This window comes from Emiliania huxleyi, assembly GCF_000372725.1.
Source record: "Emiliania huxleyi CCMP1516 unplaced genomic scaffold EMIHUscaffold_5, whole genome shotgun sequence".
NCBI classification, from domain to species: Eukaryota; Haptophyta; order Isochrysidales; family Noelaerhabdaceae; genus Emiliania; species Emiliania huxleyi.
The window spans coordinates 1,057,841-1,076,119 of NW_005198244.1; the positions used below are offsets into that span (position 1 = coordinate 1,057,841).

General features: G+C 68.2%; 4 protein-coding genes across 4 annotated transcripts in view; 2 read left to right on the plus strand and 2 right to left on the minus strand.

The window, feature by feature from the left end:
- Positions 1-603: 603 nt before the first annotated feature.
- On the minus strand, positions 604-2,827 carry EMIHUDRAFT_197239 (hypothetical protein; the record flags this gene model as incomplete). Its single annotated transcript, XM_005767092.1, has 6 exons — positions 604-643; positions 718-854; positions 929-1,133; positions 1,309-1,713; positions 1,824-1,882; positions 1,955-2,827. The coding sequence occupies 6 exons, from the start codon at positions 2,825-2,827 to the stop codon at positions 604-606; spliced, it is 1,719 nt and encodes a 572-aa protein (XP_005767149.1).
- Positions 2,828-4,610: 1,783 nt separating this feature from the next.
- On the plus strand, positions 4,611-10,123 carry EMIHUDRAFT_96404 (hypothetical protein; the record flags this gene model as incomplete). The annotated part of the gene is made up of 5 exons (XM_005767093.1): positions 4,611-5,297; positions 5,384-5,508; positions 5,703-5,856; positions 6,032-6,167; positions 6,345-10,123. The coding sequence occupies 5 exons, from the start codon at positions 4,611-4,613 to the stop codon at positions 10,121-10,123; spliced, it is 4,881 nt and encodes a 1,626-aa protein (XP_005767150.1).
- An 84-nt stretch (positions 10,124-10,207) lies between these two features.
- EMIHUDRAFT_420487 (hypothetical protein) lies at positions 10,208-12,619 on the minus strand. Its single transcript, XM_005767094.1, has 10 exons — positions 12,484-12,619; positions 12,304-12,397; positions 11,926-12,002; positions 11,573-11,653; positions 11,395-11,464; positions 11,223-11,257; positions 11,056-11,136; positions 10,828-10,887; positions 10,598-10,683; positions 10,208-10,513 (listed from the first exon to the last, which is right to left on the minus strand). Exons 1-10 carry the CDS (start codon positions 12,604-12,606, stop codon positions 10,444-10,446), a joined length of 777 nt encoding a protein of 258 aa, XP_005767151.1. The 5' UTR covers positions 12,607-12,619; the 3' UTR covers positions 10,208-10,443.
- Positions 12,620-14,484: 1,865 nt separating this feature from the next.
- The window catches only part of EMIHUDRAFT_448185 (callose synthase), a gene marked incomplete at both ends in the record, with an annotated part of 9,489 nt that continues 5,694 nt past the window's right edge, over positions 14,485-18,279 (plus strand). The window contains 11 exons of the mRNA XM_005767095.1: positions 14,485-14,584; positions 14,667-14,812; positions 14,957-15,187; positions 15,262-15,479; positions 15,540-15,614; positions 15,792-15,897; positions 15,962-16,216; positions 16,346-16,516; positions 17,420-17,578; positions 17,864-17,998; positions 18,175-18,216. Of these exons, the coding sequence (XP_005767152.1) occupies positions 14,485-14,584; positions 14,667-14,812; positions 14,957-15,187; positions 15,262-15,479; positions 15,540-15,614; positions 15,792-15,897; positions 15,962-16,216; positions 16,346-16,516; positions 17,420-17,578; positions 17,864-17,998; positions 18,175-18,216 (1,638 nt within the window). The remainder of the gene's footprint in view (positions 14,585-14,666; positions 14,813-14,956; positions 15,188-15,261; positions 15,480-15,539; positions 15,615-15,791; positions 15,898-15,961; positions 16,217-16,345; positions 16,517-17,419; positions 17,579-17,863; positions 17,999-18,174; positions 18,217-18,279) is intronic.

Sequence of the window (18,279 nt, forward strand, 5' to 3'; positions counted from 1 at the left end):
ACCCGGGGTTGGTTTTTTGCATAAAGTCAGCGGCAACCCCCAGTGCGGGGAGCGGTCCCGGGTGCCCCAGCCGTTTTCCGGGGGGGGGGGGGGGGTTTTTTTTTTTGGAAAAAAAGGGCGCGGGGCGGGGGACGGGCAAATCCCGGCGGGGGGGGTTTGGGGGGCCCTTTAGGGGTTTTTGGTGCCCCGAACAGGTTTCCAGGGAAAGGGCCCCCGCCCCCATTAAAGTTTTTGCCCCCACCTTTTTTGGCCCTTCAAAAAAAGAGGGAATTTACCCTCCCGGGGAAAGTGTTTTGCCCCACTTCACCCAACACCTTCCCCCTAGAGCTTTTTGGGGGGTTCCCCCCCCCGGGGGTTGGCCACCCGGTTTTCGTTAATGGCTGGTGGGCCCCTCGAAGTTCCAACCTGTGTTGGATACCCAGCCAACTTCCCCCAGCAGAAAAAAAGGGTTCCCGTGTGTCCCCCCCCCGTGATTTTTAAAGCGGGTTTCCCCCCCCCCCCCCCCCCCCCCCCCCAACACGCTCACGCACCGGCGCACCCGGCATGGCAGGCACAATCGCCAAAGCGACCTTCGTACGCAAGTGTCATGCCCTCGTCGGCGCCCTACGCCGGCAAGGATGGCGGGAGCAGCCCAAAGCCGCGCCTACACACACGCCCGGGCGTAAAGAGACGCCGCCCATGTGCGCACAGGCAGGGGGTAGCCGCCGAGAGCCGCACCGCAAGAGGATGCCCATGATCTTGAGGGGCGCGAGCCGGTCGCCCCCGACGAGGGCGGTGAGCGACTCTGCGACGATGAGCGGCATCGGCTTGCCCATGACGACGCTCTTGTTCTCAAAGGCGGAGAGCACCACCGCCTGCGACAGTCTCGCTACGATGTCGCAGTTATCTCACCGCCATCGCGGCGCAATCTCGCGAGCGCCTTTTGCACCGAGGGGACCCGCGCAGCGTTGCCGACGAATCCCAAGCCGCTCATTGGCGCAGCGGGTTGGTACGACCCGGGGGCGCCGCCCCAAACGCCGAGCGCGTTGCTGTACGAGAGCGCGGCCCAGCAGTTGACCGAGACGCAGCCGTATTCGAGGAGGCGCACCATCTCGTCCAGCGCGGCGCTGCGCTCGTCCGGCCAAATGACGTTGCTAGCAGGGCGAGAGGGAGCGAGGGTGGGCCATGTTGGATAAGTGAGAAGTCGGGAGAGGCGGAGTGTGTTGTGTGCCACGACAGCGTTCCAAAGACGTGCTCGTTGACCGCCCGCGCGGCCGCCCGCGGGAAGTCGACGGGGCCCTCGCAGGCAGCGGTGGCCACCGCTAGCACCGGCGCGAAGGCCTAAGGAAGACATGAGGCAGCACCTCACGAGCGCGGTGGATGCGGGCGCGGGTCCCCACCTTGCGGCGCGAAGCCTCTGTCTGGATGGCGTACGTGTTTGCAGCCTTGTCGCCGAGCACTCCCGCATCGACGAGGAGGGTGTGCAGCGGCGAAATGTCTTGCCCGAGGGACTCGTAGACGGCCGACTCGAGCCCCTCGGGCTGCGAGGGGGGCGCCTCGATCGTCTCCGCCTCGGGATACTCGTTCTGAAACGCGGCGTAGCGCTGGTGCGCGCCGGGATAGTAGGGCGGAGGCTGCGGCATCGACGCGAGCTGCGCGCGTAGCGCCGCCAAAAATTCCGGGCGCTGTGGCCACACAGCCTCGTCCGGCAGCACGAGGAGCTTGGGAGAAAGGCTATGGAGGGGTGAACCCGGGGAGGGGGGGGGGGGGGTGACGAGACAGGGGCGGGTGGAAGAGAGGAGATGGAGCGAAGTTTGGCGCGCCAGTTCATGGAGCAGCTCGACTTGACGGCCGCGGCGAGCATCTGGGCGTGTGCCTCGATCTGTGCATCCTCCCACTGCCCCTCGTTCGCCGTGCCAGGGCACACGATCCACGGTGTGACGCAGCCTATTCAGCGCCATAGCGGTGAACGTACGCTCTGCACGATTGTGAGCGTGCGATTCGCCGTCACGCCGAGCTCTGACGTGAACAGGACCGAGTCCGTGCGGCCCGTCTCTGCCAGCGCGGCACGGACGCGGTCGTGTGTTGCGCCACTGCCGGTCATGTGCACGTGCGTCACGGCCGGGTGCGTCAACAGCGCGGCGTGTGCGCGGCCCAGCTGCGCGTCCGTACACTGCGCAAAGGCGCCTGCTTCGGCGAGCGGGTCCAGGATGTGCTGGAAGGGCGCCGTCATAAAGTGGCGGAGCGGGTGGTGCTTCAGCAGCACTGCCTTCTTGTGCACGGCCGCGAGCTCTAGAACGTCCACCAGCGTGAGGAAATTCTGGTTGCCGGCGCCGAGAACGACACCGACCCCAGCCGCGTCTGCAGAGGACGGCTCGGGCTCGCCGCCCTCTGCCGCCGCCCAGAGCTCGAGCTCGACTCCAGGCGCGCCGGAGCCGAGCATGCCCATCTGATAGACGCACGGCCCCTCCTCGGGGAGCTGCCGTTCCACCGTCGCGCTCAGCTTACCCTCAAGCCCGTCTGCCAGCTTGTCCATGCGTGCCGCCGCGGTGGCGACAAAGAGGAAGGGGTCGAAGCCGGCGGTGTTGTAGGCGTCGCGCTGCGACGGATCGAGGCCGAGGCAGCGCATGTTATCCGCCACCCAATCCATTGGCAGCGTCGCCAGCCGAGCGCGGCACTCGCGCACGACCGCCGCCCTCTCCTCATCTGGCATCGCATGCCACTCGCCGGCCGTCTCGGCGAGCACCGCAATGGACTGGCTGATTTGCTCAGGGAGCCCATTCGCGGTGAGCTCGGCGGGCTCGCTGATGCGCTGGCTCTCCCGCTGGTTCGAGAGGGCGCTCCCCATTGGTGACCAGCAACCGCGATGGACTGGCCGCCGGGGGGGGCCGCAAGTTTTATCGGCGTCGGTCGGCGGTCGGATTCAAATTTTGCGGGAAGGATCTTCTCGCAAACCTGGCAGCATTCCACCGTCACACACACTCACACTCACACTCACACACACACACACACACACACACACACACACACACACACACACACACACACACACACTCACACTCACACTCACACTCACACACACACACACACACACACACACACACACACACACACACACACACACACACACACACACACACACACACACACACACACACACACACACACACACACACACACACTCACACTCACACTCACACTCACACTCACACTCACACTACACAGAGAGAGAGAGAGAGAGAGAGAGAGACAGAGAGACAGAGAGAGAAGAGAGAGAGCCCAAATCACTGACACTGTGCCAGTCGTGATTTCTTGTTGGTTTTCAAAAATCTCTCTCTCACACTTGGCGAGTAGAGGCACACGCACAGGAGCAGAGCCCCGGCGAGTCCTCGAAAGAACCCAAATGGGTCCTCGGAGAGGGTACCCTGGGTGGGCGGGGCCTCTACTCGCACAGAGTACAGAGAGAGAGAAACACACACGCACAGACAAAAGAAAAAATGCCTTCCGATTCCCTGTGAGACTGTGGACGGTGCCTGGGGCTCGAGCCTGGCTGAATGGAACATTGGAAGTGCGTTACCGATTAGGAATCATCAATTTCGAAAAATATTAGCGGGGTAGATCCGAAGGCGAAGCAGTTGAGAAAAAACGAAGAAAGAAAAGCGCGCAGGGGTCGGCGTGGAGGGCGATGAACGCGCCGCGCGGGGCGCCGCCTCACCGGCCCTCGCCAACGCCTCTGAGCAACGCCTCAAAAGTGGCGCAGAGTGAGGCGGCGCACCGAGCGAGCACGTGAGCTCCATGGCTCCAACCGGGCCCTTCCTTCTTTGAGCAGGTGTGCCGCCGCGCGAGCGACGCTCCGAGATCGCCCGAGATAGCGCGGCGCGGCCCCGAGATCGCCCGAGATAGCGCGAGATCGCCCGAGATTGCGCGGCGCGGCCCGAGATCGCCCGTGATCGCGCGGTTCTGCGGCGCCACGCGGCAAGGTGGGATGGGTTGGGAGCGAGGGGGCGGAAGTGGCCAGTGCGGTAGATCGGTCAGTCGGGGCGCGTGAGCCGGACTTGGGGGGGCCGGAGGGCTTTCATTGATTTTTATTAACCAACAAGAAATCACGACTCTTCTTCTTTCTCTTAACGGAGTCGCTTAGGCGGCTCCGGTGGTGTGCCGGTGATAGTACTAGCACGCGCCAGTTCGCACCTGTGTCGAGCCTGTCTGCTGTGAGAGAGAGAGAGTTCTTTTGTTTAAATTCTTCTTTCATTTCACTCTGCGTTCTTGCACATGGAGTGCAAGATACTCGTTCTGTTGCCGTCCCAAGCTGTCACTCCCCTTTCTCCCGGCCGGGGTGGGGCGCGCGCGGGGGGCGGCGGGTGTGCGGGATGCTGAATGAAAGGCGGGGGAAGAGCGGGTGAAAGGAGGGGAAATGACGGCTGAATCGCTCACGAAGCAACGTAAGAAGACATTCGAATAAGCTGTAAGATCGGCGCTAAACAGGCAATAAACGCGTTTTAAATTTAGATCTATTTCTAGGGCGGTGAATTCACGCCTAGGCATCCTTGTCTGTGTGCCATCAGCTTTTGCCCCAGGAAGATACTCGAGTATCGGCAGCATCGTCTTGCCCTCCGGCTTTGTGGCTCACAATGGTGGTTGCAGTCTCTCGGCGCGGCTCCGTCGCCTCTCACAGTCGGCGCGGCTCCGTCGCCTCTCACAGCTGGGTGGAGACGCCTGAGACCGTGGAGGTGCGCATCAAGCTCCCTATCGGGACGAAGCGGTCTCAGCTCCGCATCAGCCTCCGCGATGGCGACCGCGAAGCGTGGCGGAACGAAATTGAGACGGCCGGCGGCGAGGACCTGCCCGCTGAGCACGCCCGATTGACGGTGCAGCCAGCCTTCTGGCCGGAGCCGCTGCTGGACGGCACTCTGCGCGGCGCGGTCCTGCTGAAGGAGTGCAGCTTTCAGATGGAGGACGACGGTATCGGTGTGGCGGGCGCCGACGGCGCGCACGCTCTGAGGGAGACGCACCTCGTGGTGGTGCTCCGCAAGCGCTCGCCCGCGGGACACGCCGAGACGCGCGACGAGAACGGCTCCCACGGGACCGTCTGGTGGGGCGGCGTGCTCGACGCCGCCTCTCCGAAGCAGCCGCTCGCAGCGCAGCCGGCGAGTCGGAGCAGCCGGTGTGGCTCGGGTGGGATGGGTGAGAGTGCATCGGCGGAGGCGGCGGTGCTGGTGCAGCGGATGTCGGTGCGGCCGGGGGACGTGGATACGCAGCGGCAGTGTGCGCGCGGCTGCGCCTCGCTCGCGCGGCGTGAGGGCGGCGCTGCGGCGCTGGTGAGCGCAAAGGCACCGCGGCGAGCTTGCGGTGGGGGAGGAGGGAGGCGGGACCTCGGCTGACGCTCCTCGGAGCCGTCCTGTAGGCGCTGCAGCAGGTGGCGGAGGCGATGCGGCGGCACGAGTTTGACCGCGGCCTGCAGTGCGCGGGCGCCTCGCTGCTGTCGCGCGTGGACCCGGCTGCAAACGAGGCCCTCGGCCAGGGCGTCTGGTGGGCACTGTCCGGTGGGAAACCTTCCACGAGAGCCTTCCCGGAGCCGTCGGGTAGGCAAGCGCGCTCGCGCTGCTCGATTCGGCGCTGCTCCGCGCGGCGGCCGACGCCGCCCGCCGCTGGCCGCCCGACCGCGCCCCCCCTTCGCCTCCTCGGAGCCCGCCTATCGGAAGCTTCTCGGAACCTTCCCGTAGGCCGCTCGACCGCGTGCTCGCGCTGCATTTGGCCGCCGCGGCGCTCGCCTACGCAGGCGCGGGCGAGAGCTGCGTGCGCGCGCTGCTCGAGTCGGGCGGAGTCGGGCTGCTGTCTGCCTGGCTGGCTGAGCCGCCAACCGACTCGGCTCCACCCGTGTGCGAGGCGGCTTGAGGAGCCGAGATGGAGACGAGACAGAGACGAGACGTAGCGAGATCGAGCCGAGATCGAGCCGAGGTCTGCTGGCGGAGCCGCCGCCCGCGCACGAGGTGAGGCGCTGCGGGCTGGCGGCGGACATGTCCACGGGAGGCGTCCCCGACGTGTCCTGCAGGTGGCGTGCGCTGCACTCTGCAGGCTGGCGGCGCTCGGAGACCGGCGAGTGAGCTCTGCGCTCGCGCGCGATGGAGCCGCTGCGGCGCTGCTCGAGCAGGCAGCGGCGGCGGCGGCGGCGGGCGTTGCGGTGGCAGGTGGAGAGGCGGGTGAGACGGTGTCGGGTGGAGGGTGGGTCTGGGCGCGCCGCTGCTGGCTGGTGTGCCACTTGCTTGCGTGCAGCGACGAGACGGGTGTGCAGCAGCAGATGCTCTGTCATGATGATGACTCGGTAGTGATTATGATGATGGTGGTGATGATGGTGCTGACTACAGGCGTGCAGCAACAGATGCTCTCACTCGGCGTCCTCCCGGCCGCCGCATCGCTCGGGCGCGGCGCTGCTGCTTCCGACGAGCAGACCGCGCTGCTGCACGCGCTGATGGTTGGCGCTCTCACGTGGGCATGTCCCGCCTCGACCCTCCGGGCAGAGGCGCGACTCCTCGTCGCGTCGCACCGCATCCACGACTACCTGATCGACGCCGCCGGCCGCCACCCCGGAGCCCTCCCCGTCCGGTTGGCCGCCCTCCAGGCGCTGAGCGAGATGCTGCTCGCGGCACCGGCCACGCCCGCGACACCAGCGAGCGACGAGCGGCTCGAGGCAGAGTCACGGTTCGCCCTGAGCTTCCTCGATAGCACCCCTGCTGCTGTGTGCGAGGAGCCGCCTCCGCCGGCCACACCGCCTCCGGCTCTCTTTGCTGCGGTTGCCGCCGCCACCGCTTCCAGCGCAGCCTCCTCGGAGGCAGCAGTGTGGCAGCAGGAGGATCTGGCTGCCGCCGACGCTCTGGCGGCAGCGCTGGTTCAGAGCGCGGCGTGCGACAGCGACGAGCTGATTGCGCGCGAGGCGGGCAAGGCACGCGTGAGGCTCGGGGGCGCGGAGGCGGCGAGACGGGCCGCGACCCAGCTGGCGCCGACAGCGCTCGGCCGGATGGCTGCGTCCGAGAAGTGGCGCGAGGCGCTGCGCCGGAGCGGCGCCCATGCGGCTGTCGTGACGGCGCTGCGCCGCGGGCAGAACGACAGTAGCTATTGCGCCGCGCTGTGCGGCGTGCTCGCTCAGCTCAGTTGCGGCGAGGGGGAGCAGTCCGCGCTGCTGGCGACCGAAGCGGTGCCGCTGCTGGTGGAGATGTACGAGGACGCTCTGCTCGGCATCGACTCCGTCTCCTCGACCGCGATGGGCCACATCGGGACCCTCCTCTCCAATTGTGCGCTGGGCGCGCTCTCGTCGCGCGACGCGCTCGTGGCGCTCGGCGCGGAGGAGGCGACACTTCAGAGAAGCTCCCGACAGACCAAACCTCTCTCGAGACGGCCCCTCCACCCGCCCCGCACAGCTCAAGACCGCCCGCTCTTCACTCTTCACCCTCGCCGCCGCCACCACCGACCGCCCTCCTCCTCGGCCGCCTCTCGACCCCTCCCCCGTCGCCTCACCGCCAAGGCGCTCGACGCGGCCGACGGCGACGCCGCCGAGCTCGCGGCCATGCCCCCCCTCGAGGTTGTGGGACGGATGCGCGCTTGCCCACACAGCGCGATGCAGCAGCTTCGCGGCTGCCACCGCCTGCTCGAGATCATCGGCGCCGCCCAAGGCTCTGCGGCGGCGGCGCCGATGGCGGTGACGGCGGCGCAGGACCGGGAGCGCGCACGGAGGGAGGGCGTCGACGTCGCCGCGCCGCCGCCGCCGCCGCCCACGCCAGCAGAGTTGCTCGAGGGCGGCGCGATGCAGGCGTCGCTCGACGCGGCGGCTCGCCACTCAGGCACCGCCGCCGTGCTCGCGGCGTCACTCGGAGTGGTCGGCGAGTTGTGCGCGGCCGAGCCGATGGCCGCTGCCGTGGCTGGCTCCTCCGGCGGCGGTGCGGTGCTCCAGGCGGCGCTTGGCTTCGTCTCTCTCAAGGGAGCGTCCAGCCCCGCCGAGGCTGCAGAGGTGCGGGCGGCCGCGTGCCGTACGGCGCTCGCCCTCGGAGTTGCGCAGGCGCTGCTGCAGCGGGTGGGCGGCGAGGGCCACGACCCAGTCGCTCGAGCACAGCAGCTCGGGACCGGCCTTATCGCTGCAGCAGCGGCGTCGGCGCCCAAGGCTGGCGGCGCAGGGGGGGAGAGGGCGCGGCAGCACGCGAGGGCCGCGCTGAGCTGGCTTTCGCTCGACGCTTCCGGCTGGTCCTCTCTAATTGGGTCGCTCTCCACGCCCGAGGAGCGCGAGGAGGCTGCCGGCGCTTTGCACGCGCCCCTCGCCGCTTCCCTCTCGCCGCTCGCCGCACCGGCCCTCATCGGGCTGCTGCGGCGGTACCACTCGCACGACCGCCTCGCCGAGGGCTGCTGCGACGCGCTGCGGGTGACATTCACGACGGCGGCGCTCTCGGCGGCCGAAGTTGCGGCGAGCGGGCTCGTGCCGCTGCTGCTCGACCTCTTGCGCAGCGGCGCGTCGCGCGGCGCGAGCCGGCTCAGCGCTGCGGTGGCGCTGCTGGCCTCGTTCGCGTCTGAGGAGGACCTTCTGACGTCACTCCTCGAGGGAGGGGCGCTGCGGCTGCTCGTGCCCTTGATGCACGAGTCCATGGAGGGCGGACGGGGCGAGACGGAACAGGCGCTTGCCTTCTCGTCCTCCTCCTCCTCCCTGCCCTCCTCCTCCCTGCCCTCCTCCTCCCTGCCCTCCTCTTCCTCCTCCGCGCGCTTGCTCGAGCACGGCTGCGCGCTGCTCTCCCTCGCGTTGCGCCGCCGCCTGACGGAGCGGCGGCTGCGCGAGAGGCGGGGCGGCGCCGAGGGCCGGCCGTGTAGTGGCGACGGGGAGGCGGAGCTGCTCGAGGCGGCGCTTCCAGTGATGCTCCATGTGCTGGGCGGCGACCGAGAGGAGGAACGAGCGGCTCTCGGCCACGTCTTCGCGGCGCTGCGATCCATTGCCGCGACGGCGGAAGGCGCGTCGGCCCTGCTGCGCGCGGGCGTGCTCCCCCGCTCCCTCTGCCTCTGCCGAGCGTGGCCAGAGGGCGCGGCGCGCAGGGCGGCGGTCGACTTGATGGCGGTGCTCACGGTGCTGATGCGCGCTGCTGGTTGCCCCACGCCGGAGCTGCTAGAGCGGCGAGCGGCGAGGGCGAGCGGCGGGGGCGGCGAGGGCGGCGGGGGCGGCGAGGGCGGCGGGGGCGGCGAGGGCGGCGGCGAGGGCGGCGGGGGCGGCGAGGGCGGCGGGGTCGGCGAGGGCGGCGGCGAGGGCGGCGGGGGCGGCGAGGGCGGCGGGGGCGGCGAGGGCGAGGGCGGAGAGGGTGAAGAGGCGACGCATCAGGAGGCTCTGGCGCTTTGCGTGGCTGAGCGCGAGGCTCTCGTCGGTTGGGCGTCGGCTCAGCTCCTGCTCGCTGCAGGGTGCGAGACGCAACACCTTGCGGACGGGGCTGGCAACGGGGCGAGCGCGGCCGGCGGGGCTTGCGGGGAGGGCGAGGCTGCTTCCGCCGCCTCTGCCGCGATGCCACTCGCGGCGGTGGGCCTGCTCTCAGCTGCGCTGCTCCTGCGAGGCGACGCCGCCGCTGCTGCAGCGGTCGAGGCGCTCAAGGCTCTGCTCGGGGCGATGAAGGCGCACCGCGCGCTCGAGGACGTGCAGCAGGAGGGGTGCTGCGCGCTGGCGGCCTACGCCGGCACTGGCGTCGATGCGGCCAAGGAGGTTGCCCGTGCGGGCGGCGTCAAGACGCTGCTCTTTGCGATGCGCACGCACATCCGGAGCGGCGAGGTGCAGGCGCCCGGCGTGCGGGCGTTGCGCCGGGTCGCCGCCGCCAGTCAGGGGTGCCGGGGCGTCCTCGTTGCTGCAAACGGCGTCGCGATGCTCGCCAGCGTGATGAAGAGGCACGACGCGGACCCCGCGATCCAGTCGGACGGCGGCGCCTGCCTCGCCGCGCTCGCCCTCGGAGGGCCCGACGGGATGCGCGCGCTCGCCAAGGACGGGCCCGAGGCGCTAGTGGGCGCCCTCCGGTGCAGCGGCCTCGCCGCCGACGCCGCTGACCCCTGCCGCGAGGCGCTGCGCTCCCTGGTGGCCGCCGAGCCGTCGCTGCGCGTGCGCATCGAGCGCGCCAACGGGGCGAAGTATCTGTGAGCGTATGTGGGGCGACGGGGCGGACGGCGTTGGCCGTTCATGCGCGTCCGTGTGTAAGAATAAAACGCCCTGCCCCGTGCCGGTTTAAGATTAAACGCGGAGAAATAAAAGCGGGAATTTTCGTTTACCGTGCGCACACCTCTCACCTGGAGACACGGCCTCGTGGGCGTCGTGCAGCTCGAGCTGGGCGCCGCTGGCCAACACGGCGCGTGTGCGTGTGTGTTTTGTGTGTGTGCGTGAGATGTCCCTGCCTGTGGAGAGGGGCTGCAAGATGGATGTAGTAGACGGGCGCGGCCCGCGGGAGCCCGTCGCCCTCGCCGCTAGAGCTCGTCTTTCTCGGGCGCCTCGAGGGCCTGGCACATGCCGCACGAAGCCGGGCAGACGCGGTACCTGCGCGGGGGGAGGGAGGGCGTGGACGCTTCGTGATGGCGACCCTCGCAGCCGGCCGACGCGGCGCGAGTGCGCGTCGCTCACATGAAGCCCTTGTTGTCATCGCACTGGCCGTCCTTGGCCCAGCCGCTGCACGACTCGTCGTGGTCCATGCAGACCACCGAGCACACCTACGGGCGCCTCCCCGGTTCGGCTCGGGCCCACGGGCCCTTCATCACCGCGGGCAGCACCTCGGCTACACCTCGGCTGCACCTCGGCTATACCTCGGCTATACCTCGGCTACACCTCGGCTACACCTCGGCACTCTCTCGCACCTCGCACGAGTCCGGGCACTCCTTCATCACCGCGAGCGGGTTGTTGACGCACTCGCCCGCCTGCCCGCACCCGCCGCAGCGTCAAGGGCCGCCCCGCGCTCGTCGGGGCGGGGCGAACCGCTCTCTCGCGTCGCCCCGCCGGCTACCCTCGGCTCCGTCCCTCGGCTCCGTCTCTCGGCTGCGTCTCTCGGCTGCGTCTCTCGGCTGCGTCTCTCGGCTGCGTCTCGCCTCCGACCAGATGGCGCACTGCGTCGCGTTGCCGTCGGCGCACTTGACGCCCTCGCACACCCCGCACGACAGAGGGCACTCCTGCGAGGGGGGGGGGCAGGGGCGAGAGGCACGGTCCGGGGGGGAGGGGGCGAGCCCTCGCCCGGCTAGCGGAGGCGGCCTCGCGCCTTGTACATGAAGCCCGGGTTCTTGAAGCACTCGCCTGCCGTCGGGGGAAGGAGGGACTCCCTGCCGCCTCCCGGCTGCCTGCCTGCCGCCTCCCGGCTGCCTGCCTGTCCCCGGCTGCCTCCCCGGCTCGCTCTCGGCACTTGTGCAATCTCGGGCAATCTCGGGCGGCACCGTCTGCCGTCCAGCCAGGGCAGTCCGACTTGAGGTCGCGGCAAGTCGACTTGCAAGCCTCGCAAGTGACCTGGGAGCACGCAGCGGGGCGCGGACGTGTCGCGGACGTGTCGCGGACGTGTCGCGGTGCGGCACGGGAGTGGCGCGGGTGGGTGGAGGACCGGGCATTTCAATTCACCGGGCAGTTTCGAATCATGAACTCTGGGTTGTCGTTGCACTCACCCGCGGACCCCCAGCCGGGGCAGTCCGTGTGCAGGTCCTGCGGCGGCAGGGGAGGAGGAGGGTGGGGCAGGGGAGGAGGAGGGTGGGGCAGGGGAGGAGGAGGGTGGGCAGGGAGGAGGGTGGGGTCTGATGCGGCGGGGCAGCCTCGGCGGGGCAGTCTCCGCCCACGCGTCTCCCTCTCCCCCGGCTGACACGGCGCCGCCCTCCGAGCCGCGCGCGCCCTCCGGCCGAGTCCGAGCCGGCAGCAGAGACTGTGCGCGGGTCTGTCTCTGGGCATGCTTGGGAAGAGATGTGCTGGGGAGGGCTCTCCTTGCACTCCGGCGTGCAGAGCCCGCAGCTGGTCGGGCAGAGGCGCAGCATCGACTCCGGGTTCTCCTCGCACTCACCTGCGGCGGCGGGGCCGACCACATCCACATCCCTCCCTCCCCTCCACATCCCTCCCCCTCCTCCACATCCCTCCCCCTCCTCCACTTCCCTCCCCTCCTCCTCTCCCGCTGAGCCCTCTCCCGCACCCACCGGGCCTCCCCGAGCCCGGAGCCTGCCGTCCCTCCGAGGAGCCGGCCGGGTGGTGGGTCGTGGCGAGGAGCCCGCACTGCCCCCTGCCCGTGCTGCGGTGCCCGTGCTGCGGTGCCCGTGCTGCGGTGCGGCGCAAGCGCGCGGTGTGGAATGTGCCGGCGAAGCGCGCACCGGCCCTCGCCCAGGCGCCGCACGACTCGTCGGTGTCGTTGCACGTGTGCGTGCAGATGCCGCACGAGAGCGGGCACTGCGACATCATGAACTTCTGCGGGGCGATGGCGCGGAGGGGCGGAGGGGCTCAGGGGCCCGCCACACACACGGTGAGGGACGTGCTGGTGGAGCGGAGAGCACCTGATTCTCGCCCGTGCACTCGCCATCCTTGGCCCAGTTGACGCAATCGGTTCGCTTGTCGTTGCAGAAGCCCGCGTGCGCGAGCGTCGCGCCAAGGCTAAGCACGAAGGCCGCAGTCTTCATGCTAGTGCGGGCCTACGGACGAAAACGGCGTGGCGTCCGAGTCGCTGCCGAGCGAGGTTCGGCACAGGCCGGCGCGAACGGGAGGAAACCAGGTCGAAAGGTGTTCCGGGCGCCGTGGGGGTTTCAAGTCTAAGGATGGGAGGTGGAGGCAGGTGGATCAACACACCCGCTGAGTTGTCCTTCGTTGTGCGCGCAGGAAAAAAAAACACTTTTTTTGGGCGCGAAAAAAGAATGTTCGGAAAGACCCGAGGCGGACATTATTCCAAGAGAGTTATTCCAATCGTCAGACGGCTCGAGGCCTCGAGCGAGCTGTCAGAGAGAGAGAGAGAGAGAAAGAAACTAAGAAAGACAACACACCGAGCCGGAAAAGCGAGGCGACCACCCGAGTGCTCTTGACGCGTCCTACGAGGCGGCTGATGCGGGTGGAGCCGCCATCCAACCCCGCACAGACTCGGTCCTGTGTGCCTGGCTTGTGGACCTCCCTCGCTCTCTCCCGTGCGCCCCCCGCGCCCACACGGTGAAGCACACGCGACACGCCGCACAGGCGCCGGCCGGTGGTCGAACCCATACACGTGAAACTCGTGAATGTGATTCATCGACATCGAAGTGCTAAAAAATGCCGCGCATGGCGTCCCGTTCAACTTCTTGATCGCAGCCGTCGTGTTGGGACCCTTCTCCAAGGGATTGCTTTCCAGGTGCTCGCGAAGACTTTCCAGGTGCTCGCGAAGACGTTTAAAGGCGTCGCTGTACTGCCTCAGGACTTGGTCCATCAAACGATTGACATTGAGAGCGCGAGCTGTTGGTCGGCCCCCACCTACTGCACGAAACGTAAGCCCTGCTGCGGCTGCGCGTGCTGCGGCTGCAGCTGCGCGTGCTGCGGATGCGGCTGCGCGTGCTGCGGCTGCGCGTGCTGCGGCTGCGCGTCGCCAAAAAGCACGCTCAGAACGCTGAGATCGATCGGATGCAGCGGATGCGCCGACTGCAGCTGCGCCCGCAGTGGCTGCGCGTGCTGCGGCTGCGGCTGCGCAAACTGCAGCGGCTGCGGAGGCGTCTGCTGCGACTGCTGCTGCCGGCAGCGCCATTGAGCCTGCGCCTGCTGCGCCTGCGCCTGCTGCGGCTGTGCCGGCTGCGGCTGTGCCGGCTGAGTGTCGAGAATGGCCAGATTTTTGTGGCCTGAGAACACCCAGCCTGCGCGTCCGTCAGTGAGGCGGACCTCCACCTTCGGTGGCGGCCCAAGACTTACCTGCTGGATGACCCCCTCCTTCACAACAATAGCTGAATCGCCGCTAGCGAAATATTTGTGCCGGGCCCATCCGGCACGCGTTTGCCAGTCAGCAGCTCAACGCGCATTCCGACTGCGAGGGGCTTGCGCGCGTTTCTGGCCTCCTTCTTAGTCTGCTTCTTCTTGATCGTCCTGGGTGCCCTCTGTTGCTCCATCTCGGCGGAGCTTAGGAACGCGCCGACTTACGCCCACACCCAGGGAGCAAAAACGGCAAGTTCCGTATTCTGCGGTTGGCACTCGTCGGAGCTTCCGGCTGGGGACATGTCCGGCGAAAGGACAAAAAATTCGCGACTACCGGCAGCAGTTCGCTTTGTCTGCTGCATTTATTTATTTATAGCTCGCTTCTCGGCTCCACTAATATCCTCGCCAACGACCAGATTCTGCTGTCAAAGAACTTTACGTAAATCCTGGAATTACGGCGGGTCTCCCCCGCCCATCTCTCCTCAAGTCTTCCACACAGGGTGGCCCCCCATTGATGGCTAATTGCAGGGGTGAAAATTTCTCAGAAAAGGAGAATCTGCTCCAATCCTCGGCAGCTCTCGCCGAGAAGCGAGTAAAGAGGATCTGGTGTGCTGTCGCTGTCAGCTCCGCCAACCATGAAGCGGATGGAGTCGCGCGATCTGTCCTACACCAACCTCGCCGCGATGGCGGAGGAGTTTGGCACCTTTTCGCGCGTGCTACCGAGCGGCAGCTCAGGTGCGAGCATCCGCACTCGCTGCAGCGACGCTCGAGCAAACCTCGGCTGGACTTTGCTCACACCGGCCGCATCCATGCACAGGCCGCACGTCGACGGCAACGGCCCAGGACTCGGGGACGTCGTATGCGAGGGCGATGGAGCTCATCAACACCGGCCTTCGGCTCGACACCAGCTCGCCGCTCGAGGCGATCGAGTCGTACCAGCGCGGCGGGGACCTCCTCTCGCGAGTGCTGGAGTCGGCGCGTGGCGCGCCGATCGCCTTCCCACACCCTCCCTACCCGCCCACCCGGCTCTGATCCCGCTCTGATCCGACGCACGGCGCCGCTCTCGCCACCAGCCTGCACGGCTCCGCCGAGGCCCAGCCGCGCCAGGCTGCTGACGGCGGCGGACGCGAATCGCAGGCGCCACCGGACGCGCAGTCGCACAAGATGCAGCAGACCCTCGACATGATCGAGGAGCGCGTCCGGTACCTCACGCGCTCCGCCGTCGGCAAGCCGCTGACGGACTCAGCAAACGTCTCGTCGCTGCCTTCGCCGCGCTCGACCGACGTGGGCGTGGTGACTAGTGAGCCGCCGCCGGTGCCCGACGCCGCGACGGACAGCGTGACGATGGGCGACGGCGGCGAGCTTCCCAGCGACAAGCACGACCGCTTCCTCCTCCGCCTCTTGCCCTGCAGCCCCTTCCGCCGACCCGCCTCGCCAGCTCGGTCGATAGGCACGTGTACAACCTCTTCAACCTGGCGGCGCCAGACAGGCTGCCGCGCGAGCTGTGGATGGTGCACGCCTCCTTTGGCGGGGGCATCTTCGCAGACCTGAGGCGACAGACCGCCTCCTCCGCAGACTTGCGTCAGAACCCTCTCGGAACCCTCTCGGAACTTTCCGATAGGCGCGCGATGTGCTTTCCGGCAAGAGCCGCCGAGCTGAGTCGAGGTCACCCGAGGCGTGCCCCGCTCAGGCGCGCGTTTGGCTTCCAGCACGAGTCTGCCCTCAACCAGACAGAGCATTTGCTGCTGCTGCTCGCGAACGTGTCGTCGCGCGAGCCGGACGGGCGACGGACTCTAGCTGCTAAACAGGGCTCTAGACGCCGACAACAGGGCTCAAAGATGCCGACTAGGGCTCTGTAGATGCCGACCGCCCTGCGTCGCTTGGAGCCGTCTGCGGTGCTCGGTGGTCTCCTCCCGCCCTCATCTCCCCTGGCCGTCTCCAGGATCGGGACATTGCACCGCCGGCTCATGCGCAACTACCGCTCGTGGGCGGTGCACCTCGGAGTCTCTGCGCAGTGCGCCGCGGCGTCGGACGTGTCGCAGAACAAGGTCGCCGACCTCGCCCTCTGGCTGGAATGAGTAAGTAAGTAAGACACAATTGATCAATCCCAAGGTCGCCGACCTCGCCCTCTGGCTGCTCATCTGGGGCGAGGCTGCGAACTTGCGCCACATGCCCGAGTGCCTCTGCTTCCTCTTCCACAACACGCGCGCTCGAGGCGCGGCCGCGATGCAGCAGCCCAGCCCGCAGCCCAGCCCTCGTCGAGCCGCCACTAGGCGCGCTGAGCTGTGGGATGCGCCGCTGCACATGCCTCGCCGCCGGCCGCCGGGCTGGTTCCTGTCTCGCGTCGTGGCGCCGCTGTACCACAAGGTGGCGCATCTCTCCCGCACAGACGGGCCCCCGCACAGACGGGCCCCCGCACAGACGGGCCGCAGCCGAGATGCAGCCGAGATGCAGCCGCGGAGGCGTTGCCGGTGACGCACGTCTCTTCGCCGCCAGGTCCGCGCCGAGGCGAAGCGGACGGGCGAGCGTGGCAAGCCGCTCGGCCACACGCGCAAGGCGAACTACGACGACTTCAACGAGTTCTTCTGGCGGCGGCAGTGCCTGCAGTACTCGTACTTCGCGCCCGAGGAGGAGCTGGGCCACTTGCCTCCCTCCGGCTCGGACCCGGTCTTGTCGAGCCCCGCGCTCTCCGGCTCCGTCTCCGAGGTCGAGATGCCGCCGAGATGCGGCCGAGATGCGGCCGAGATGGGAAGAGATACCGCCGAGACGAGCCCCTCTCTCCCCACCTCCGTCTCGGAGGTGCTGTCATGATACGTGCCCCCTATGCACACCCTCACACCATCCACACCCTCCACACCCTCACACCCTCACACCCTCACACCCTCACACCCTCACACCCTCACACCCTCACACCCTCACACCCTCACACCCTCACACCCTCACACCCTCACACCCTCACACCCTCACACCCTCACACCCTCACACCCTCACACCCTCACACCCTCACACCCTCACACCCTCACACCCTCACACCCTCACACCCTCACACCCTCACACCCTCACACCCTCACACCCTCACACCCTCACACCCTCACACCCTCACACCCTCACACCCTCACACCCTCACACCCTCACACCCTCACACCCTCACACCCTCACACCCTCACACCCTCCACACCCTCCACACCCTCACACCCTCACGCCCTCACACCCTCACACCCTCACACCCTCACACCCTCACACCCTCACACCCTCACACCCTCACACCCTCACACCCTCACACCCTCACACCCTCACACCCTCACACCCTCACACCCTCACACCCTCACACCCTCACACCCTCACACCCTCACACCCTCACACCCTCACACCCTCACACCCTCACACCCTCACACCCTCACACCCTCACACCCTCACACCCTCACACCCTCCACACCCTCCACACCCTCACACCCTCACGCCCTCACACCCTCACACCCTCACACCCTCACACCCTCACACCCTCACGCCCTCACACCCTCACACCCTCACGCATGCGCACGTCCCTGACGTGCCCCGGCCGTCTCGGAGGTGCTCGCGCTGCACGCGCCGGAGCTGCAGCGGCCGCTGCCGCCCATCGACTCCTTCCCTGCCTGCAAGCGGTACGTGGAGCGCCGTTCGTGGCTCCACCCGATCCGCTCCTTCTGGCGCGTGCACTCCTTCCTCTTCGTCGCCCTCCACTTCCTTCTCGTCCTCTCCTTCCTCGAGGGCTACCACCCGGCTGCACCCCGCCGCACCCGCCGCATCTCGGCCGCATCTCGGCGCCGCCCCCCGACAGTAGGCCGCACCGGGCTCGTGCTCGACGGCGCGCTGCTGCAGGCGCCCCACGCCCCGCACCCCCCCCCCCCCTCCTCGCACCCCCCCCCCCCACACACGCCTCCCCGCCCCCCTCTCCCCCCGCAGGCCCTGCTCGGCTGCCTCCTCACTCTCTCCGGCACGAGCCTGATCGGCGACCTGCTCGACGCCTTCACGCAGCACGGCGCGCTCCACCAGCAGCTCTCCGACGCTCTCTCCCTCTCCGTCCGCGTCGCCGCCAAGGCCGCCGTCGGCGCCGCCCTCGCCGTCGAGTACCTTCAGCTCATGACGGATGCGCCGCTCGCCAAGCAGCATGTGCCTCCCTCCGTGTGGGCGAGCACCGTCCTCGCCGGCCGGACGCGGCTCCTCGCCGCAGCAGCCGCTTTCGCGCTGCCCTCGCTCATCGTGCGCCCGCCCCCGCGCGCCGCCACGACTGCCTCGCACCACCACGCGATGCGGCGTCTCCCCCCTTCCCCCTCCCTCCCCTGTAGTTCGCCCTGTGCGAAAAGGTGGGCAACTGCGTGCACTTCGTGGTCGACGACCCGGACTGACACGTGCTACGAGATTTCGATTCAAGCTTGCCAGTGCTGCATAGG